This window comes from Python bivittatus, unplaced genomic scaffold, assembly GCF_059951505.1.
Source record: "Python bivittatus isolate LINGU-HERP-01145 unplaced genomic scaffold, Pbiv_v1 ctg000700_np1212, whole genome shotgun sequence".
In the NCBI taxonomy this organism is placed as follows: domain Eukaryota; kingdom Metazoa; phylum Chordata; class Lepidosauria; order Squamata; family Pythonidae; genus Python; species Python bivittatus.
The window spans coordinates 69214960-69238014 of NW_028277098.1; the positions used below are offsets into that span (position 1 = coordinate 69214960).

The 23055-nt window shown below is 38.0% G+C and overlaps 1 protein-coding gene across 2 annotated transcripts in view; it reads right to left on the reverse strand.

The window, feature by feature from the left end:
• The window catches only part of PTPN22 (protein tyrosine phosphatase non-receptor type 22), a 50454-nt gene that overhangs the window by 21400 nt on the left and 5999 nt on the right, over positions 1-23055 (reverse strand). The window contains exons 1-9 of one of the 2 annotated variants that reach the window (XM_007429599.4): positions 19493-19626; positions 19005-19115; positions 5607-5715; positions 3708-3784; positions 2439-2534; positions 1326-1364; positions 877-948; positions 719-781; positions 51-193 (exon numbers count right to left, since the gene is read on the reverse strand). In XM_007429599.4, the coding sequence (XP_007429661.2) occupies positions 51-193; positions 719-781; positions 877-948; positions 1326-1364; positions 2439-2534; positions 3708-3784; positions 5607-5715; positions 19005-19091 (686 nt within the window). In that variant the 5' untranslated portion in view covers positions 19092-19115; positions 19493-19626. Of the gene's footprint in view, positions 1-50; positions 194-718; positions 782-876; positions 949-1325; positions 1365-2438; positions 2535-3707; positions 3785-5606; positions 5716-19004; positions 19116-19492; positions 19627-23055 lie in introns of those variants that run through there. The other variant, XM_025167537.2, reaches the window with a different exon arrangement.

The window sequence follows — 23055 nt, forward strand, 5'->3', positions numbered from 1 at the left end:
ATTCTGCTCTCTTGGAGTTAAAAATGATTTCTGATTTCAAGCAATCTTACCTGCAGTGTACACAGATAGGTGCATCATTGTGTACTTGGTAGCAATGCATCTCATTTATGAACTCAAAAATAGAGTTGATTGAAGATGGCACATCATGGTCTGGCCAGTTTTTATAATGAAAATGATAGACACTTCTGATTTCCTAGAAAAGGTACCCGAAACAAGGAACTTGCAGGAATTAGTTTAACACTGGTGGTTCCCAATTATCTTATCCTAACCCTTGAGGCAGAATGCAAACTGAACTTATACTGTAAAAGAAATATTAATGTGCATCTATACAGGATTGCCTAAACCAGTGTTTCTGAACCTTAGCAACTTTAAGATGTGTGGACTTTGCTGGCTGGGGAATTCTGGGAGTTGAAGTCCACACATCTTAAAGTTGCCAGGGTTCAGAAACATCAGCCTAAACCCTTCTTATACACCAGGAAAAAAGGGGGGGGGGGAAACCCCACCATCTTTCTGCAGGTACATGTAAATAATATGGTTTCTGCTGGAATGTTATTGGCTTTTCTTGTCCCTAAAGCACACCCTGTGAAGGGAATGTTGTACAGGAACCACAAAATGTTCACAGAAACATATCAGTGAGAGAGGCTCATTCTACTTTCCCAGGTTGAGCCTCCCTGCAAGCTCACATAGGTTCCTATTTCCTGGACCATCCCACACTTACACTGTCATTCAGTTTTACTTTCAATTTGCGAATCACATACTCCTTTCTTTTTTCTTCAGCCTCCTGAAGGGAAACAAACCAGGAAGTTATTTAAATGGCATTTATTTCCACAAAGCAGAATACAGTCTATGAATTCCATCAGAAAAGAATATACTTACACAGGAAATGAAGAAAGGGCCTAACTGCAGTGGGGATTCATCTACATCAACCCAGTAACGTTCACATTTTTTCTGTTGGGGAAACAAATAAGAGTTTCTGTCCATCTTTTCTCAGATATTCACTCAAGCCCACAATTGATTTTGTCTAGGAAAAGCAGAGTGGTCTAAGGCTGTTGTTTAGAGGTGAGGTGGGAAGACATCGGGAGCTCCTATTGCAGAATAAGGTGTTATCTACAGCTGTACTCCTGGCAGATTTTATCTTACTTTTATCTTTCACTGTCTCAAAAGAAAACACGTGCACTGTTCTGAACAGACATGGGGAAAGATTTCAGATAGGTCATGGAATAAACATGATCATAAAAGACTCAGGGTTAGCTTCATCTACATGTAATTACATGAAGAAAATGTCAATTATGGAAATATATACACTCTGAGGTCCTAATACCTACCTTCCCCATTTCAAATTCCATGCAAGCCATGACAATGATCTGGAGAGAGAAAAAGAAATGTCTAAATGCTATTGGGAAACTGGCAGATACTGATCATGCTGTTGTTTAAAAACTTCCAAACAAGAGACTTTTAAGACGCAGCTGAAGGAAAAAAAACCTGAAGTCACTGAGCCACAGTGTACAGCATACTATTTGATACATAACAAAAGAAGCACAAAATGTATTTCCAGTGCTGTAGTTCAAAAATCCATTGTACTCAACTGTCCTTTGAAGAAAACTGCCACTGCAAGAAGGTTCAGATGTAAGCAGAGATATATAAATAAAGAAAAAGGGTCCATAAATTTTCACATATCTGGAAAAGTCAAGACATGAAAACAGAATAAAAAGGGAAACATGTTTTCTTAGCTTCCCTAATTCACTTGAGTTGTAACATTTTATTATTATTTTTTAATTTGGAGATTTTGAGGAATTTAGTGTTGAAATATTTTAACTCCACAGTTTTGCTCCAAAACTATTTAGGTTGTTGACTTCAGCCTCCTTTCATTGCTGACCACAATCCATTATGTATTGTCAGTATATGTTACTGTATGGAAGAAAAATAACTGCAGAATGTAAATGTCCCAAGAACAGTTGATGTAAGAGGGATCTACTGCATCTGTGCATGAATGCAATTAAGAAATAAAAAATCCGTGCTAGCCAAGCTAGAAAACAAATGGTTGGAACACAGGCAATAGATATTGCCAGGCGGCAATTTCCACCAGAGTGGTGGGCTGGAGCTTTTTCCAGGTTCAGATATGTAATGATTTTGCAATCAGATATTGGACTCTGCCGTTCAATTGGTTTAATGCCTTTTGTGGATTTGGAAGGGGGTCATGTTGTATAAGGCAGATATTGACAACCACAGAATGATAAACCACTTGCACGTCATCCCTTGCTTTCTGAACACAAATACAAAGCCTCACCCTTGCACGTTTTCTTAAAAAACAAAACAAAATACCTTATGGAAACTATATGAGATGTGATACAGATACAGACAACCTGACAATAAAACTGGATACAGATACAGACAAAATTGAAGAAATAATTAATAGATAGCATTGCTCTGTCTCTTACCAAGATTTTATATTCCCAAATCATCCTCCAGAAATCTACAACAGTTGTGGAAAGAGGACCCTGGGTAGCAATGTAGGTTCTTGGCTCGTATACACCCTAAAAAGGAAATAAATAGAACAGAGGTGTGTCTAACTCATTAAAAAGCATTCAGATCTAATCCATTTTGGAATATCCCTTTTTCATTTTACAGTATTGTTACATCCTAAAATGGGCTGCCACACTAGTTTTAGCAGAACCATTAAAATAGGAAGTGGTGTTAAACGAATAAGTAAACCGTGAAAGCATTTTTCCAAGTGGTGCTACTGTCACAACAATCCTCACCATCATGGTGATGACCTCAGTTCTATTATAGCTTTCATAATCCTGAGATGGGTGTGGGATAGAGGTTCTAGTCCAACATATCAGGTAGGCATTATACCAGATTAGGAAAGGCTGTGCTTTAAAGCATAATAATCCATACAATCTAAAATTTAGAAAAATTTAGGACCTTAGTACAGAAGTCGTGTTATCCCCAAACTCTTCCTCTTCAGAATGTATCTTCCCAGCTTCTCTATTCAAGCCACAACAGCAATTATTACATGATTACAGTTACTAAGGAAAGAAAAATTTCCAACAGACTATTCTGTAACCCTCACATTAGTAAGAGCTTTTAGATGAAACAAAAGAATGGTGGCATTGGGGTTTTACTGGTACCTCTTTATAACAACTATTCAGATTTTATTTATTTATTTTGCTAAGAATCCAACAAATGCACACAATAAGTTTTGGAAATATGGATGACAAGGGAGGTGGCTAGCAATTTATTTCATTCTCCTTTTGCATGAAGTAGGAGTGGAGGGGTTTTTTTGTTTTTGTTTTTTGTTTTTGTCCTAGAAGCTGCAGCAACTTGAGGCAGTCATTGAATAGCTTTTTTGTATTCTCCTCTTGGCCAGCTAGAACTGTCTGATCCTAATGTATTATTTGCATTTGAAATCAGAAATGGTGGTGTTGATTACAGGTTGGCTTCACACTGACAGTAGAAACACTATGGTGTGGAAGTGTCTGCTGAAAATTAAGGAGAACAACAGTCACATCTCTGCTCAGCCATGATGCTCATGATCTGCTGACAATCTCTCAGCCTAATGAAGGTAACAGGATTGTCACAAAGATAAAATGCATGACTCCATACTGCCTAGAAGAAAGATAAAATATAAATGCAATCGCAAAATAATGATACGTTAGAATCTTGTGCTAATGGGCAACTGAATATCAAATGCTTGTTATTTGTACCTTGATAAAATTTGCATTGATGTAATCAGAGTCTTTATCTGATGTGATAAAAGAGAGCTTCACTCTGCTATGGTCATCTGAAGGAGGAAAAAGGACAAAAGAAACAGCTGTTAGCTGCCTTGTGTAACGGATCCTAAAAGAATCTATTAAACAGAAGTGTGAAGTTACCTTTGTCCAGCAGAAATCCAATTGCACATGCATTTCAAGCATTTTCTTGCAGATACATACTTAACTGGTTTCAGAAAATTGAATGAAGCTCCCAATCATATTTTCTAGCTGTGCCAGAATCCAAGGATCAATATAGCCAGTAGTGCTGCTTATACTCTAAAAAAAAACTATCACTGTGGCCAAATGCTTCAATTTCTTTTTGGTGCATCAACAGAATGTTCAGCTTTTGGCCTCCTCTATGCTATCCATTACTTCCCCAATAAAATTGAATGTAAAAATAAATCTTGTTTATAGATTATATGTAATCATTTAGACTTGGATCCAAATATCTGTTTATGCAAACTGAAGATTTTTCTACTCTTGCATGGGTTGGAAGATCAACCCTACATCCTGCAACTATGGCCTATACAGAATGGAAAGGCAATCATTTTTAAACCATGGCCCATTTTTTTAATTAAAAAGTTTCTAAGGACCACAAGGGGAATGGCAGTGACACAGTGATGTCACTGGATGGACTGTGGCTGTATTGTTCAGTCTATGTTTAAAACTTGTGGAGGGATTGGTGATAATTAAGAAAATGAGTGTATGAAAATAATCCCTAAAATAGCAAACAATCACACAGCTAAAAACATCAGTTTGACTTCAAATTTCAATTAAATAAGTTGGGATGGCTTAAGGTCTACAAAAATGGAGGTGGGGACTACAGGCACACTACAGGCCATGGGTCACCTATTGTGCATTACTGCCACAATAGCAGTATAGTATACTCTATGGCTTCCTAAAGTTCAGAGCAGACTTTGTGGAAGATATGTGAGGAGGAAGGAGGAGTTTTTCATTACAAATTTCAAAATCAGAACTTTCATAGTTTATGACACATAGGAAAAGTGTCTCAGAGTGCTGCATGGAGGATGTTGTTCTGGAAAGTATCAGAAATCGTTTATTAGTGGTATGGATGTCATGGGGTAAATGTGGATCATATCTGTGCTTATCTTACAACTGGTATGTATGCAGGGGATGTCTAAGCTTAGGGGTGCACACATAGATTGACTTGGAGCCAAAGATATGTTAAGCTCATGGAAAGAACATTTTCTGTCCTGGCTTCCTGCAAGTAGAGATCCATCCAATTGGGTGCAATTCTCATTTCATCTGCTTGCTTGTTTATTTGTTTTATTAGATTTTTATCCAGCCTTTCATTTAAATCATGGTGGCATATTGGCACTCCCTCCCACTTCCTCCCACAACAACAATTCTGTGAGAAATTTAGGCTGAGAGAGAGAGAGTCACTGGCCTTAAGTAATCCCCAGTGAATTTCTGTGATTAAGGGTGGACTAGAATCTGGGTATCCCAACTCCTAGCCCCACACCTTAACCACTACAACATGATAAAGTGTTCTCTAGATAATTTTTAGCAAGTACAACTGTTTGGGGGAGAAGGTGACAGGAAACATTCCTTCTATGCATTGCTTTAATTTAGGATCCAATCCCCCCACATTGTATTATAGGTTACAAAGGAGCAATAGCATCCCCAGGAGGGGCTTCAAACAGCAAGATGGCAGATGTACCCCACACAAGTACAGAAGGGATGAGATTTGCATTGTGATGCCATGTCCATCACCTTGCCCTTTATAACTACCACCATCCCTGCAGGAGTTCATGCTCCAAATGCACCCATTCTTATTTATCTATAAACTGGTTTAAGACAGCATAATGATAGATTTAATTCCTAGCTTACATGGTAAGATGTCTTTATACCGATTTTTGCTGTTATTTTCAGGTCTCTCAGACACAGTTGTTGGGTAAATTTTCTCTGCTCTATAGGTCGCCGATTGCCGCTTCAGTTTCTGTGGTTAAATCATAAAGAGTAATTATAGAAAACCTGAGAACAGTATCACAGAACTGCATCTCTCATTACTTCCTGACCGGCCTCTCTTGAGATAACCACAGTAAGAACTAAACAGCCCTTATGGCTTTGCTGAGGGGCTCTTTGTATGAATGGAAAATTTGTGTGCCGATCAAGAATCCTACATAGATCAGGCACTTGCATTTTTGATGTGGCTTCCTAGAAGAGTATACATTAGTTGCATAGGTGTGATGTGGCGGAATAACATTTAGATCAGGTACACTGGAAAGTATGAAAATCTTTCCTGTGCACAACTGTGACTAAATGCCACTCATCACAGCATTTCTTCTGCATGTACACTTAAATATATAGTACTGGCCATGGTGGCTGAGAATTCTGGAAGTTGCCACCCCAACACATGGAACTAGACCAGAAACATTATGGTAGCCACTATGCTAAGTAGGGAAAAATACTTTCCCAAAGAACTCAGAAATTATTTTTATTGCATGAGTTCTTGGAGCTAGTTTCAATGGGATACTTTCTAATAAGAAAATAAAATTTAGCAGCAGCTTTAAATTTTATAATGAACTAGCAACTGAAATACAATTTAACTGCATTTAGTAGTTATGAAACTTGTAGAACAGAGATGTACTCATTCCAGGTAACAAATAGATACATTTGCCCAAGCTTTTTTTTTTTTTAATTCATTTATTTAATCAAATTTCAAGGCTGCCCAGCTCCTCGACAATTCTGGATGGTTTGCAAATAAAAAAAGAGGAAAAAATACATATAAAAGTTGTTTTCTTTATGTGACATTTGAAACATGGTAAGAAAAAGCATAACCCATTCTACTTGCTTACTGTATCATCTTTATTGTAATAACTGAAGTTAAGGTTATCAGATCTGGACTGCAGCACTCCAGATGACCACCTGATGACACCAAAGAAATAAAGAAAATTCAACCGGTTTGCTACCATCTAGAGGGCAACCTAGATTTTGCAGATCTGGTAGCCAAACCATGGGATCCTTCCAACTGATTCCATATATAATTTTAAGTGTCCTTTGGTTTTGGTTTTGGCTTTCTTAAAGGAGGAATGAAGTTATAATACTGAACTTATAAATAAATGTAATATACTTGTGTTTTTGTAACCTCAACATTTCTCTTTACATAATGAAAATTATTTGTATGAACCTCCTTCCTCAAGATTTCTTTCTAATTCCAAACCATATACGTTTTACCTGTCATTCATGAAAGAAATTACAGTGCTCCCACAATCTAACTATGCTTTAGTAATATTCACTCATTTAATAAACATTCATTCCTTTCTATATCTTTTTGTTACAGCTTGCTACACGGTATTTGGTTTGTCCTATCTCAAACCCCTCACTCCCAGCTTCCTGCACTTTCAGCACTGACAATTTCCTCTAAGAATTTTATTATAGCAACTTGTTGATTTGGCTCTTTCCCATTAATTAAACCAGGAATGGATAACAATTTCTGGACCATATATAGCCCCCAAAGTCAACTGAAATCAAACCACTGAAATTTGGTGGCAAACCATTGATAAATGGAGGTATGGTTTCATATAGATTTTGGCTGTAAGTGAAACAGCAAAGAAGTGTAGAAAAAACTTATGACATCTTTAAAAGAAATCAAACATTTTTTCCAAGAAATCCTGGTCTTGTCCATGCATATATTATACATGTATAGTGGGGCAAAAGAGTATTTAGTCAGCCACCAATTGTGCAAGTTCTCCCACTTAAAAAGATGAGAGAGGCCTGTAATTTTCATCATAGGTATACCTCAACTATGAGAGACAAAATGGGGGGGGAAATCCAGAAAATCATATTGTCTGATTTTTAAAGAATTTATTTGCAAATCATGGTGGAAAATAAGTATTTGGTCACCTACAAACAAGTAAGATGTCTGGCTCTCACAGACCTGTAACTACTTCTTTAAGAGGCTCCTCTGTCCTCCACTCATTACCTGTAGTAATGGCACCTGTTTGACCTTGTTATCAGTATAAAAGACACCTGTCCACAACCTCAAACAGTCACACTCCAAACTCTGCTATGGCCAAGACCAAAGAGCTGTCAAAGGACACCAGAAACAAAATTGTAGACCTGCACCAGGCTGGGAAGACTGAATCTGCAATAGGCAAGCAGCTTGGTGTGAAGAAATCAACTGTGGGAGCAAGAATTAGAAAATGGAAGACATACAAGACCACTGATAATCTCCCTCGATCTGGGGCTCCATGCAAGATCTCACCCCGTGGGGTCAAAATGATCACAAGAACGATGAGCAAAAATCCCAGAATCACATGGGGGGACCTAGTGAATGACCTGCAGAGAGCTGGGACCAAAGTAACAAAGGCTACTACCATCAGTAACACACTACGCCGCCAGGAACTCAAATCCTGCAGTGCCAGACGTGTCCCCCTGCTTAAGCCAGTACATGTCCGGGCCCATCTGAAGTTTGCTAGAGAACATTTGGATGATCCAGAAGGGGATTGGGAGAATGTCATATGGTCAAATGAAACCAAAGTAGAACGTTTTGGTCTAAACTCAACTCGTCGTGTTTGGAGGAGAGAGGATGCTGAGTTGCATCCAAAGAACACCATACCTACTGTGAAGCATGGGGGTGGAAACATCATGCTTTGGGGCTGTTTTTCTGCAAAGGGACCAGGACGACTGATCCGTGTAAAGGAAAGAATGAATGGGGCCATGTATCGTGAGATTTTGAGTGAACACCTCCTTCCATCAGCAAGGCCACTGAAGATGAAACGTGGCTGGGTCTTTCAGCATGACAATGATCCCAAACACACCACCCGGGCAACGAAGGAGTGGCTTCGTAAGAAGCATTTCAAGGTCCTGGAGTGGCCTAGCCAGTCTCCAGATCTCAACCCCATGGAAAACCTTTGGAGGGAGTTGAAAGTCCGTGTTGCCCAGCGACAGCCCCAAAACATCACTGCTCTAGAGGAGATCTGCATGGAGGAATGGGCCAAAATACCAGCAACAGTGTGTGAAAACCTTGTGAGGACTTACAGAAAACGTTTGACCTCTGTCATTGCCAACAAAGGATATATAACAAAGTATTGAGATGAACTTTTGATATTGACCAAATACTTATTTTCCACCATGATTTGCTAATAAATTCTTTACAAATCAGACAATGTGATTTTCTGGATTTTTTCCCCCATTTTGTCTCTCATAGTTGAGGTATACCTATGATGAAAATTACAGGCCTCTCTCATCTTTTTAAGTGGGAGAACTTGCACAATTGGTGGCTGACTAAATACTTTTTTGCCCCACTGTATCATGTCCTCAGCTGGCCAGAGATACAGAGAAAATACAGCATGTGGCTGCTGAAAGATTGTCTTCCCTGTACAACCGTCCCTATATGGCTTTCATTGCTTTTCTTTCTTTTTTCATTTTACTGTTATTTGATTATAAGGATTGTTTCTTTGATGTTTTACTGGTTTGTGAACTGCTCATAAACAGATACTCATTCATAAAAAGAATCAAGAAAAAGAGCAGGAAAGACTGCCAGATTCACAATTTTAAGTTAATGGGTTGATATGGATGATCACAATACACAGTTTGGTTCTTGCTCCTTGTACCCCATCCATGCATTTATGTCCATAGATGTCTGTAGGCCAGATCGATCAGGAAATGAAGACCTGGATATCACATTTCTCTTAGCAGAGCAACTTCAACTCTAGACAAGACGAGACAGATAGATGTAATGAGGAGCTCAAAGGGAGAAAATAGAAAACCGGATGAGTCAGAAGTTTATTCAGAGATGGTGTTTAGCATAATCTGATGGGAACTACTGATAGAGAAACCTGGAAAAGCCTCAAAGATCATTTGGCCTAACTTCATGAGTGAGACAAAAGCCTTTAGATGCAAACATTCCTAATAGATTAGCCTACATTTCTTTCAAATGAGTCTCCTCATGAAATTATGCTTGTAGCAAGGAGCTAGAGATTAGTATGACATACAACCTTAGTACTTGCTTTCAATTTTCCTTTCTTTGGTGATTGTTTAGAGACTTAGCAAGACAATTGTATGAAAAAATAAAGTACAGGCAATGGTAGCAATAGATATTGAATTTCAGGAGTGCTGAGGGAACTAATCCTGTACCATTGACAAAAGTTTCCTTAACTGTAATTTTAAAAAAATATGGCAGCATGATATGGCTAAAATTGCGGCAAAATTTTGTACATTTCTTCCTATGATTTAAAAATTGGATGGACCTATCCATCTTCCAGTCTGGATTGCAGTGGTTTGGCAACAGACTGGGTGGTGCTTAGTCCAAACTATAACTTACCATAAGACTTGATTCATCATTCCCTTGCTTCTTGCTCTTCCCATAGAAGATAAGCCTTACTGTCTTGTCCTGTGTAGGTGGATCTGCCAGTCCTTACTTTTTCCTTTTAGAGATTGTTCCTTTCTCATTAGTCCCTCTCCTCCTCCTCCTCATTCTTTTTTGCTTTGCTTTCCCAGACATTTCCACACATGGACGCCTTTTCACATCTTTTCCTTTGACACCTTTCTCTTGCCCAGCCCCCTTTTTGTACCATCATTGCTAGGATGCTACAGTGATTAAAGCAAAGAGAACTGGTTGTTCCTTCATTTCCAGCATAGGGCCATAGAAAATTTATGGCAACAAAAAATGGATGATTCAGGTTCATCAAAGCAGAGGAGTAGCATTCACTGAAACTTTGAAGCTTTGTTCCAATGTGCCAACATTAGAACTTGAAGATTTCTTTTTTAAAAAAGGAAAGGAAATTGTTATGATGTTATGGCAAAGGATGGGGAGAGGATGTGTCAGGTACTGTAGGTAATTGAAGCTGGGGATGTCATTAGATTGACATGAAGTGCAGTAAACCAACCACTTGGAAGAGGTCAGACAACTCAGGATGGAAAACAGTACTTTTGAAGTGGAGCTTCAAAAGAGGGGGCAGGTGTGTATTTGTGATGGGCTGGTTGTGGGTGGAGGACATTGTCCATTCCTGCACTCAGGAAAGTATGAGTGGCCCATATTGGCAATGGGGCAACCATAAAGTGAGATCTGGCTTCAGAAAGCATTATCATACAGATACTGTTAACTGTTGTAAAATATGAACGGTATGCCTTGGGGCTGCTTAATAACAGGAGTGTCATTGATATGGCTGGTGTTGCATATCCAAGCTCTTGCTGACTTTATCCGGTAGTTGGAGTTAGAGTTTTCTGGGAAAAAGTATCTAATGTTCTCAGCATTTGGATAGATCAGTAAAACACATGGATAGGCTGGGTGCAAGGCTTGCAAGCAAAAACCAAATCATTTAATTAGACTTAGCAGATTAGGGCTTATCTGCATTGCCTGATTTCCTCCTCATCTAAATGGTCCAAGAACCATTTCTTGAGCACCTAAAACACCTCTCTCCTGGGCATAATTTTTTTTAATTAAAACATATTTTAATTGTTTTGCTGAAATATAGCAAAATATAATAAATAATACAGTGATTATACAGCGAAAAAAGAAAATAGTGCATAAATTTAATCATTTGTGAACTAAAACTGAAAAGAGTGATCCATATAATACTAATAGTGAACCAGCTCAATACTTTAACATATAATTAAATCTAGACCATATAGAAACATACTCTTCTATCTTATCATTTTTACAATATAAAGGTATTTCAAAAATCAGTAAGGAACATATATCTCTAATGTACTCATTAACATTATCATGAGTGTAAACTGTCCACCTATGTACACTAACTCTCTTTGCAAACCCCAGGCTCGACAGAGCCAATGTTCTTACTAAAATGTCAAATTTCATAATTTTGGAGTATAATTCAACATCATATTTACATTTTTAAGTGGTATATTTCCCTGAAAAGTTATGTTAGCATGTGTAATAACTTGAAGCCAAACAAGAGCCATGGGCAGATATGACCAAGTCATGTAAATCAGAGGGCCCTCAAATTTCTTGCAATGCCAGAATAAGAAATCTGATAGCCAATCTTTTTTAAAGCATTATTTGAGAAAGCATGGAAGAAGATTTTCTGATGAATAACTTCAACTTGTTTTCTTAGTTTTGTATAAAATTGGATTGCATCTCCTAAACATGGGCACCTCTGAAGCTACTAAAATACCTGGGCCATATTGCTTTATAGTACATGCTCTAATTGTCTATATTGCTAAGCAAATAATGTAAGTTATATTCCAAATGTAGCTTCTCAGCATCCTTAAAACAACTATTAAGAATCAGTTGATTCAAGGTATTAATCCTTTCCTGGCCCAAGATTTCCAATAAAACATTTTTCTTGCTGGGTTCAAATTGAGGTTATTCCACATCAGTGTCTCATGTGATCATTGGTCAAAACTTAACTGCTTGTCTAGTAAGCCCAAATGTGTCTAGCAGCTTTCAGGGCTGGGAAAGACAAGCCCAGTTTTCTGTAAACTGACCTATATTTGATGTCCACTGCTATAACACCCGCCATTAGATTGAATAAAATAATTAAAATTTAAAGGAAACAGTTGTCCTTGTCGGGTGTCACAACTTAATGGGTGCAGAAACCAATCTGTAATAGCTCTGGCAATGAAGTGAAGATACCAAATTGTAATCCACAGGGCAAACGAGGATGGAAAGCTAAACTTTTTAAAAACACACTCATAAAACTTAATCTGAATCATGTCATAGACCACAGTGTCCAGTGAGATTAATTCAAGTTTCTCTGCTGCTTTACACAAAATATCAATCACCAAGCAAATATTGTCAGTTGCCTGACCTCCCTACTTTTCCCTGGGATTTTGTTTCTTTTAATAAATCCAGGGATGCACTATTTCATTATTTTCCACAACTAACTGCAGCACCCCATAATAATAATAATAATAATAATAATAATAATAATAATAATAATAATAATAATATAAAAGTATTTCTGCTGGGTTTTGTGAGAAGGCAGGGAGAAGTGAGGGCCTCAAACGAACCATGTTTGCTAGGGGAGAGCGCTGTGCACCATGGGGCAGCCTTGGGGGGACGGCAGGAGGGAGGATGGGCAGAAGGCACACTCGCACCAGAGTGGAGAGGGACGGCAGGAGGGAGGAAAGACTGCAGGCAAGAGGCACGTTCGCTCCAGAGTGAAGAGAAACGGCAGGGGCGGCTGTCGGGTCAAGTGGGGATTGGAATGTATATTGCGCTGATTGGATTCGGAAAGTGGAATGTCTGCGGTTTTGCGGTTAATTAGCAGCGCTCCGGGGCGGTAAAAAAGGTGAGATTGTGAGCCAAGCCCTCGTAGGAGGGGGAGGACAGATAGGGGGTATAAAAACCTGTCAGACCTTGCTTCGGGGTTCCTCCATTGCTGCGGGAGGGACCCACCTTTGCAAACGTGCCCAATAAAAACTTCTGTCTACTGGATAACCGAACCCGTGTCTGTCGTTTTCTGACAGTTTGGAACTAGGAACATTCTGCACATGGAGAAAGTGTTCTAACTTCTGTGCCACTGCAATAACTGTGTAACAGAGCTAGTAAAAAGCTTCTTGAAAAACAAATTGAAAATGCTAGAAAGAAATTTGAGAGCTAGGTGTTGTGACTGCAGATATGTACTTTTTGATGCCTTTAACTTTGTATACATATACATTTTGTGTGTGTGTGTATATATATATGTGTGTGTGTGTGTGTATATATATATATATATATATATACACACTCACACACATAACTATACATGCACAAGCACACATGCATAAAGTCTATGTGCATGCACATGCACTGAGTAAAACCCACTCCCAGGAAGGAAAGCAGTCGGCCTTTGCTTTCTGGGAATGGAAAGGAAAGAGGGTGCAGCAGCAGGAGAACTGCCCAAGGAGAGGATGTTGCAGGTGAAGTCTGATTCCAGATGTTCAGTCTAGACAAGCATTTCTTAAACTGGCTCAGATTTAAACTGCCATAATCACAGGATAGGAGCAGCTTAAAAGTGCAGAGTGGATATGCCCTGAGAGGGGTTATTGGGCTGCAGTTTTTAGTTAAACAATTAGGGTTTTTTAGTCAGAACGGTCTGTTTCTATGTGATTTTAACTAAAGAACGTTTGTTGATTTAAAACTTTCCAGTTTTACTTCAATCAAATCTTCAAGTTACACTGTTGTTATAATTGACAATGCAGTTGCCATGTGGCTCTTTCAGTGTCATAGGCACTTACAACACGATGTTGCCTAGTATAAATTTCTTTCTCAGAGGTAGAATATTATACAGAGATAGAAATAACTTCTATGCAAGGAGGAGGAACAGGCAGGTGAATATTTACTGGAGAACATTTTAACAGACAGTATCTACTATTGCTATATCTTTAAAACCACCCCACATATCTTTAGTCTCCCGGTCCCACCCATTTTTTTTACCAGCTCCAGTGGCAGTGAACCATAACTCTATGCAGCTGGACAGGAAAGGACTTTGCATATGGCCTTCAAAACAAAATATGAAAGATTTCTTTTTCCACAGCCAGATTGCTGCTATTACATTTTACTTTACGAATAGTTACATGAACAGACCGTTTGCTTGCAGGAAAATAAGTGTTTTTATAGAAAGAAGTAGAGGAAGAAAAACTAATCCACCAATATACATGTATTAATAAAAAATAGTTTAATGGATGCAGCTCCTGGCAGAGACCTCCCTGACCAGGCTATCTTCCAGATAAGTTGAATCTATGGCCAGCTTTTGGCTATGGCTGAGGAGACACTGGCCTAGGGTCCTGAATAATTCTAAAAATGCAAATATTTGTATTGGCAGGGGATGGCACCATCAAACAATGTAGCCTAGGGGTGCCATATACCCTTGAGTCGCCACTGGTTGAACCTCAACTGCCAGAATTCCCCATCTAGCCTATTTTTAGACTTAAACATTCATAAATGTAGAAAACATATCTTGTAAAATATAACCCTAGTACAAACAGGTTCTAATATTCCCTCCTTAATGGATTTTCTGTGGCATGGAAGAAAATGGATGAGAATGGAAAGGGGTGAATAAAAAAGAGAAGATACTATATGGACCCCATAAAATTCTATGAATGGTACATGAGAACTTCACACTTAAATCCTAACTTTGAAGCACCCATAGACTATTAGACTATAAGCCTGACCACATATTTACACTGTCCTCTTAGTTTACAAACAGCTTGCCAGGTTTTAACCTCCCCAAGGCAAAAGGATCCTGCGGTATGTAGTACAAATGCCAAATAACAGTTACTTAATTTCTGTTCAAAAATAGCACCTACTTCCTGTTCCAACTGCTGTTTTAGCATAAAATAATGTGGATACAACTCAATGGGGAAACTGATTGTGTGAACAAGCTCCCCATGTAGTGTCTTCTAACTGAGCAGCCATAAAAATATCCTTCTCCCATATGGTTGCAAAGATGGCTTACAGTCTTCCCCACTGCCAATCACAACCACCTGAAATTCCCAGCCAGCATAGCCAGTGCTAACTCAACATTCTGGGAATCACATCTGGAAGATACAATTTTGGAGAAAACAAACTCACACAAAAGTGGTTAAAGGAAGAAGGGTTTTGGAAAGTTATGGACACTTCAAATGACAAGAAGAATGCAGTTTAGAAAAACGATACCTTGTATAGCCAGTTCAGTAATAATTCTATGTTATCTAATTCCATATATTAACAATTGGCATTTGGAAGCAGGTTGTTATCATTAGTGCTGCTCTGCAATGAGGTGGAATTACAGCACTATATTTAAGAACATCAGCCTTTCTACACAAATCCAAATTTTCCCCCTGTACACCCAAACACAGATACCCAAACACCAAATCTATTAGAGCTGATGCAGATTTTCCATTCTATCACAATTTTCAAAGACCAGTGGAGGTGGCTACAAGGTGACTCACTCAAATTTGAGATTTATTCACATGCTCCGCTTGGTCGGCAGTTTGTATATTCTTGGCAGGCACTGGCCTACTCATTTTCAGAAGCTACCATTCTGCCTTTATTGAGATTTCATGAATATTTACCCCCGCTCTCAGCCTACTGCCATGACACTTTTCCTTACTGAGAAGGGTGGCTTTCTAAAGAGCATGTTTGAATATTAATGTGTATCTGCATAGTTATTTAAAACAAAATTAAATTAAAAAGATGAAACTGAATAGCTTGCCAATTTCAAAGGGAAAAAAAGGAAATAGAAAAGGAAGATGGGAGATTAACAGCATTTTCTATATCAAAACCCACATCTGAAAAACCAGGTGAATCAATTGTGCTAGATGTTTTGATTTGCAATATGTCAGACTTCACCTGACCAGTACCAGAAGCTGGAAGCTTTGCAGGAAGTGATTCAAGGACAAACAGGTAGGTTCTGATGATTGTAAGCACTAGAAAAACAATTTTAAGGAGAAATCTAGCAACTACCAAGAAGAAAATGCCAGCCATATATATAATAAAAGCATGATGCTGCCAGTGTTATATACTGGGCTAACACCATCTTGCTTTCAGGTCGGGAAGAATGGTTGACGTCTATCCCTTCTTGTTATAATGGATCATTCTGGTTTCAGGATGTTTGTTTCTGACCTTTCCAGACTTGGTCAACACACAATAGATCAAGAAGTATTTTTGCCACCCAATATCATCTCAGTGGCCTCAAAATGTTTGAAATACTTTGGAAAAAATAGATCATGTTCAGTTCTGGTAATAAAAACAAATCCCTGGCCCTTAATTATAAATATCTATCACTTGCATGCCTGCTTGAAAACTGCCCACTGCTATACCCACCTATTTGCAGTTTCATCCTAAAGTCAAACACTGGAATTAAACAGCTGTACCAGAAGAAATGCAACAAAAATAAGGAAAGGGAATTGTTCAAAATTACTATTGTCTGAATAAATGGAATGGATGATTTTATGCCATTCAAGCTGATACAATTATGAAGGAAAACAATACTGCCTTTTGTTTCCAGTGTTCTGTCCTGATCAGGTCTGGATGTATGGTAGTGTAGCAGTGAAGAGCTGTTTTCTATCAAACACTTTTGGAGTATTTTCATAAAACACACTAAGAATGTTTTAGTCTGAAATGAGTCATTTGTGAACATTGTTGGTCCAGTGGTACAGAGGCAAAAACAACTAATACCTTATCATAGCAGATGATATTCTTCCTCAAGCTAGGAATTTTTAGAGTTCTAGTTCCGATGTCAATCCCTCCAAGGGGTGGAATGGAAAACACCCGTACAGCAAGGTTAAGAAGTAAAGAAAGCCAAACAGCCACCAGCATCACAAAAGGCTGAATATAGGCCCTCTACTGCAAAGGGTAGCCAAAACGTCAACAAGGGAAAGGCCTGAAGGCTAGAAACTTCAGAGCTGCACCTCCTCCAGGCCTACAAACGGCAGCAGGAAACCAACCATCAACTGCTAGAAATAACTGACAGAATCCAAAGGCTGAGCCAAAGAAGGCAAGGCATGATATCTTTGGAGGAGCATTGCAAAGGACTTGTAGCATTTGTCGGCATCGTTGCTTTGGGCAGTAAGCCTACCTGAATGAATATGACTATAGAAGTAAGCAGTTCCAGGACATTTGGAGAGCATTAGATGTAGAAAAGTTTGTTCCAACCAGTGTAGAATTTTAATACGTATTTCAGATTCATATATACAGACACACTCATATTAAACTATTTGAAGGCAAAAAGATAAAATATTATGCACAAATAATCTTCTGTAGGGGTGGTCTTTGTTTAATAGTGCTACAGGAAACAAGATAGGTTTGTTTCCAAAGGCAAAATTCTATTTTCTAGCACTCTGATATCTATCAGTGCTATTCCTGATTTCTGTTGCAAAAAAATCTTTTTTTTTCCTTTAGCAGTACAGAAGCAACTCTTATCCAATGAATGAAAAGATATTTGTGCTTTCAGCATGTTTCTTGCCAAGGAATCTGAGAAGTTCTAGGGTATAGTCTTTACACTGCCCTCTTGAACTTCAGTATTAGCCTTCATACACGCTGATGATATATTTGAGCTATCATTTCCAGGACAGCACAGTGATGAATAAACTATTCTTCATGAACTTTGTCTACACTTAGTGACCTGCTAAAAGCTCCCATGGATTCCCAGGAACTCCTCAAATCATAATTTTCAATCCATAATGTACTGGGACACTGACAAGTTGTTATTAAGTTGAAGGCCACCATTCACAGTCAACATAGTCCTCACCTTGCTATTACTTCTTCCCATGTATTTTTTAAATCTGACCATGGTAGTCTAATGCTACTTTTGATATGATTCTTGCTATTAATTCTTCAAGACTATACAAGCATTATTTTTAAAATTATTCCCTTCCCTTTTAGGATGGGGGTTGAGGTGGGAAGAGGAAAAAGATTTCACTGTTGCTTAATGAGGAAACTGCTTATCATGCAAAGTACAACCCATTACTAGATCATTACTTTCTAACATAAACCTTTTAAAACTCCCATGTTCCATGAAGTGACTAGTAAGAAGATCCCTCCTTTTTTTGCCACATGCACATATGCTGATGGTTAAACTATGGGATAAAAAGTAGGGAGACCTTGCAAACTCTAAAGCTTCCCTTACAGCCTCTCTTCAAGTTTACCAAAATGATGACTTCTCGGTCATCGGTCATTTTTAAACATGATCATTAAGGCCAGGGCTGGATTAAGGGGCCACCATTTCTGAATCCCTGTGAAGGTTCATGCTACTGCAGGAGCTGCTGCTCATCACTGGCCCTGCTTCTACCTCTCCACCTGTTTTTACCAGGAATTTGAATGAGGAGGAGGACAAGGAGCAGGCCTTAATTGCCTCGTTTCTTCCTTCTGGGCAGTTGTATGGATCGCACCAAAAGAGAGGAACTGAACAATAACAACAAGGAGGTAAATGAATTCAGGGAGAGTCCCCCACTGAGGGCATTTAATTGGAGGTCTCCCTACAACCTGGACTCAACAGAGGCTGGGGAAGATCACAAAAAGAAAGAACTAGACCTTCTAGATCACCTGTAATCCCAAGTGCTCTCTCCATATGGTGGAAAATGAACTCCAAACCATTTTGCAATCAAGCCAGTACTATAGTTCAGTTAGTACAATCCCACATGAAAAAACAGGAAGGGCTGAATTTGAACCTTGTAAAGTAATTTAAGGTTCAGGCAGTTCCCATCTGTCCCCTTCAATGCTATTTTAGGTGCTTACATAGTAAAAAACTTACAAACATGAGGCAGCCGTTTTCTAAAATAACAGGGTGGTCTTCTTAGAACACAATTTTAATTTTCCTTTTATCATGCTCAGAAATACTGCTGTAGCTTGCTTACCAAATATTCATTGGTGAATTCTTCCTTGTTGAGCTTTCTGCTTCTGATCCTCTCCAGGTTTTTCATGATAATTTCTCTTTGATCCATGTTGTATAACCAGATGAAGATGAACTGTCAGAAAAGAAGATGGACATGACAAATACATGCTACGGTGGAAACAACCACCAGTGTGGAGGGTTCCTGTCAGAGTCTGGTTTACTTAGTTCATCATAAGACCAAAAGGAAGTGAGTATGTATGTAGCAGCCACAGTGGGGAACTTTAAAAAAACTATTCCTTGCTGGGCCCTAGTGCCTTCAACTATGAGGATGAAATAATGCATCGTTTTACAGAACAAAAAAGCACCTCGCTTTGGTTAAAATGAGCCTGAGAACTCATTGCTCATTTTTCTTTAAGATGAGATTCTCACCCAACAAATCTTTGAAGAAGCATTCTTTCCACGAAGAGAGAAAGGGGAAAAAAATTAAGAAATGAACAGCAGCAAAGGTACCTCAGGTCCCTGATATACGCCTTGTAATGTTGTCAGATTTCATTACTGAATCCATCTTCTTCATTTATAAGTCTGAAATATCTTTGTGCTGATAAGCAGCCTTCTCAGATTTTAAAAACATTCTTTGTTCATATGTCCACTTCCCCTTCTCCCACCAGAAAGAGATGGCTTAGCTTTTAAAATGTATTAGTCACGCCTTAGCCCTAAACTTTGAAGAAAAATTCCAAAATATTCAGACATTGCTGCCCTTTCACATGACCTACAGTGAGCTTTCCAGAAAACTTCAGCAGCAGACATTTTTATGTCAGAATGTTAAAGTTACTGAGGGGTTAGTGTAGAATAGACTAGACAGTTCTTGGAATGCAGACTGTCTGAGTGATTTTTGTTACCATCCACTCTCCCTTCAGAAGAATGTTAGTTTCAGCTTTTGGAAAACTAAGTAAAAACAAGATTCTTATTACCTCTTCTGCCTATTTAATTCACAAAAAGAGTGTGCAGAAAAAGCATTGTCTCTCTGCCACAGAGGAGCACTGCCCCCAGCTGTTTCTTAACTGACATGTTAATGACTAACATATGGAATATCCCATGTGGTTGGAAACAAACCAGATAGTCAGAATAAGTACATATATAAGGCAAAGTTTATCCTCCTAGTTGACTAGAGTATGACACAAAAAAGCACTTATCAGTATGGCATTATTCTCTTTGATTGGAATTATCAGAACTTTTACTTTTTCCTAAATTAACCTGGTGCACTCCAGACCAGCTGGAATAACATTTCTCTTAATTTCCAGCCAGCGTAGCCATGCTGGTAGAGTAGTGTAGAGTAGATGAACCCAGCAATGCAGATGTTTTCTCTGTACATCTGCTATTAGTTCTGTCCATGCTTGTGGGCAGGATAGGGCAAGATATCATTCATCTTAGTGGCAAAGTTACTGAGAAATGTTCTCCTTTACAGACCAGACTCAGAGAATTCAGCCTTCCCCAACCCACTTCCCTGTATGTGTGTTGAGACTGCAACTTCCAAGTAGCATAGCCTAACACTTTACAATGGAAAAGTTTGTCCTAGATACCTTTGTAAGCAATCAATAAAGTACTAAAATGTTTTCCTTCAACAGCTTCCCAAACAACCGATAATACAGCCATGTCTAATTTTCAGAAACTTAATTCCAATAGAGCATAATCTGCTATTGCTATATTATGGTTTCTTTGTTTAAGACAAATGGTGTAATGTAGTGTAATGCCCTTAATAGAAGTTTGATACCCAGACGTTAGCACATGTTCATATTTAGCTCCAAGTTGTAAAAAACCTCACCTCATAAATGCTCCCCTTCAAGTTGCTAAATCAAACAATCTGTATCATATCTACTCTGCGAGTTAACCAGCAGTCATACTGTTTGTGATCTAATTTGTAGATTGTATTAATAATGATTTAATTGGTTTTGTGTGAACCTAGCCATTGTGCTATGCAAATTATGCTGTTTTTTGCTGTGTACGAACCCAGCCAAATGTGAATCTTTAACAAACTATAATTAAAGCATAGGTTAGCAATATATGTCAGTCAGCTGGGTTCACATATTGTATCAAGTGATGGTTTGTTAAATGAAACACATCTGGATTCATACAATACACTAAGCTAAAACCAAACAAATCACATTAGAGTTTAGTGAAATATGTCAAGTCAGTCACTATGTCTTGGACTGACTCTGGATGGTATGAGGAAGTTGTTTGCAGGCCAATATCTTCTTTTTGTTTTTTATCAGAACTTTATTATATTATATTAAGAATACAATTAAAAACAAAAAAGAGAATACAGTAAAGATAGAAAATTAAAAGACAAAAACTAAAATAGTGAAGATAGATAGAACAGAAAGTGACTTCTGACTATCTCCCATACAGATATAAATACAAATTTTTAAAAAGTTAATCTCTTACCACTAGTTAATCCAAATTCACATTATTTCTATCAACACAAACCATCTAATTATTAAAACCCACAATCAACACTTTCATTCCCCCCCTCCCCCCACAAGCATGTAATCTAAGAAGGGTTGCCATAAGGAGACAAATTTAAAAAACAAAATTATCTCTTATTAATACTATTAATTTTGCCATTTAAGCCAAGTCCATTAGATAATCCATTTTTCTGCTGTAGGTATTTGTGGGACCTTCCATCTTTCTTGGCTTGTTCATCTTCCAGATTCATCTATAACAACATCTTATACATTTTAGCAGTAACATATTCATCACTTATACAAAAATATTTAAACAGTTGCATATAAGTAGATCAATAAGATATAAAGCCTTCTAACTCTATACTTTTATTTTAAAATTTAACTCACCCTATCCCTTCTAATTTTTCCCAACAAAAGAGGATTCTATTCTTTTTCAAAGTATCTGTACAGCATAATGCTTTCCCTTCCTTGAAATCCTTACTGATTTCTAGGAAAAATCCTTCTAATTTTTCCCAACAAAAGAGGATTCTATTCTTTTTCAAAGTATCAAAACAGCATAATGCTTTCCCTTCCTTGAAATCCTTACTGATATTTCTTTAGGCATAGTTATATCCATGTTTTCAGTATTAAATTTAAAATCAAAGTGTACTTGAAAGACCAACACATCTCTTGATTTAACATATACAGTTGCATACTTAGAATTTATACAAAGAATATTCTCTATTTCATCCATCATATTTATTAAATTTTCTCCTTTAATCTCAAAATTTTCCTTGGACCTTAAACAAAGTTCTTTATCTCTCAATTCCAGTGAGAATAGAAATAAACTTTATCCAACTCTTTGTCCCTCTCATGCAGGCCAATATCTTCTAGGTCATCTAGAAAATGTGCAAACATAACTACAGTACAATCATATATACATTTATTTATTTCAATTTTGAGGTCACCTGACTCCTCAACAGCTCTGAGTGGCTTACAATTAAAAAGAAAAAACAACCATTTCTGAATTTGATAAGGCCTGCTGTCAGATATGTGGGGGGACAGTGACAGGCTGTCCTTAGTCTAATACACTTTGACAATTGGCTCAGAAGCAAATATGGCATCTCTACACTTTCCAGGCTATTCTAGTAAGCTACAAGAAACTGTATTGTCCAAGTAATTTCAAGTAAGTAAGCCAGAAGCATTATCATTTAATGGTAGTATTGTTATGAATTGCCAGAGATAATATCATCTGATGAAAGGATGAACATTACATGATCAGTTCAGCAGGTTATAACCTTATACTGACAATTCAGGAAAACAAAATCCTGGTTTATCCTATGTATGGTAGTGTATGATTGATATGCAACATGAAGATCTTCATAATATCACTCTATAGCAGATTTTTTTAAAAAAATAATAATAGCCCCACCTTCACCCCCACCTGTACTGCCATGAAGGGAAGATATGCAAGTATATAACTGGAACAGTATCTCCCCAGAGATTTGTATGTTTCCTACCCTGATGATGTTCAAAATGTTGAAAACCCCAGGACTTTTCCTTTCCTTTCCTTTCCTTTCCTTTCCTTTCCTTTCCTTTCCTTTCCTTTCCTTTCCTTTCCTTTCCTTTCCT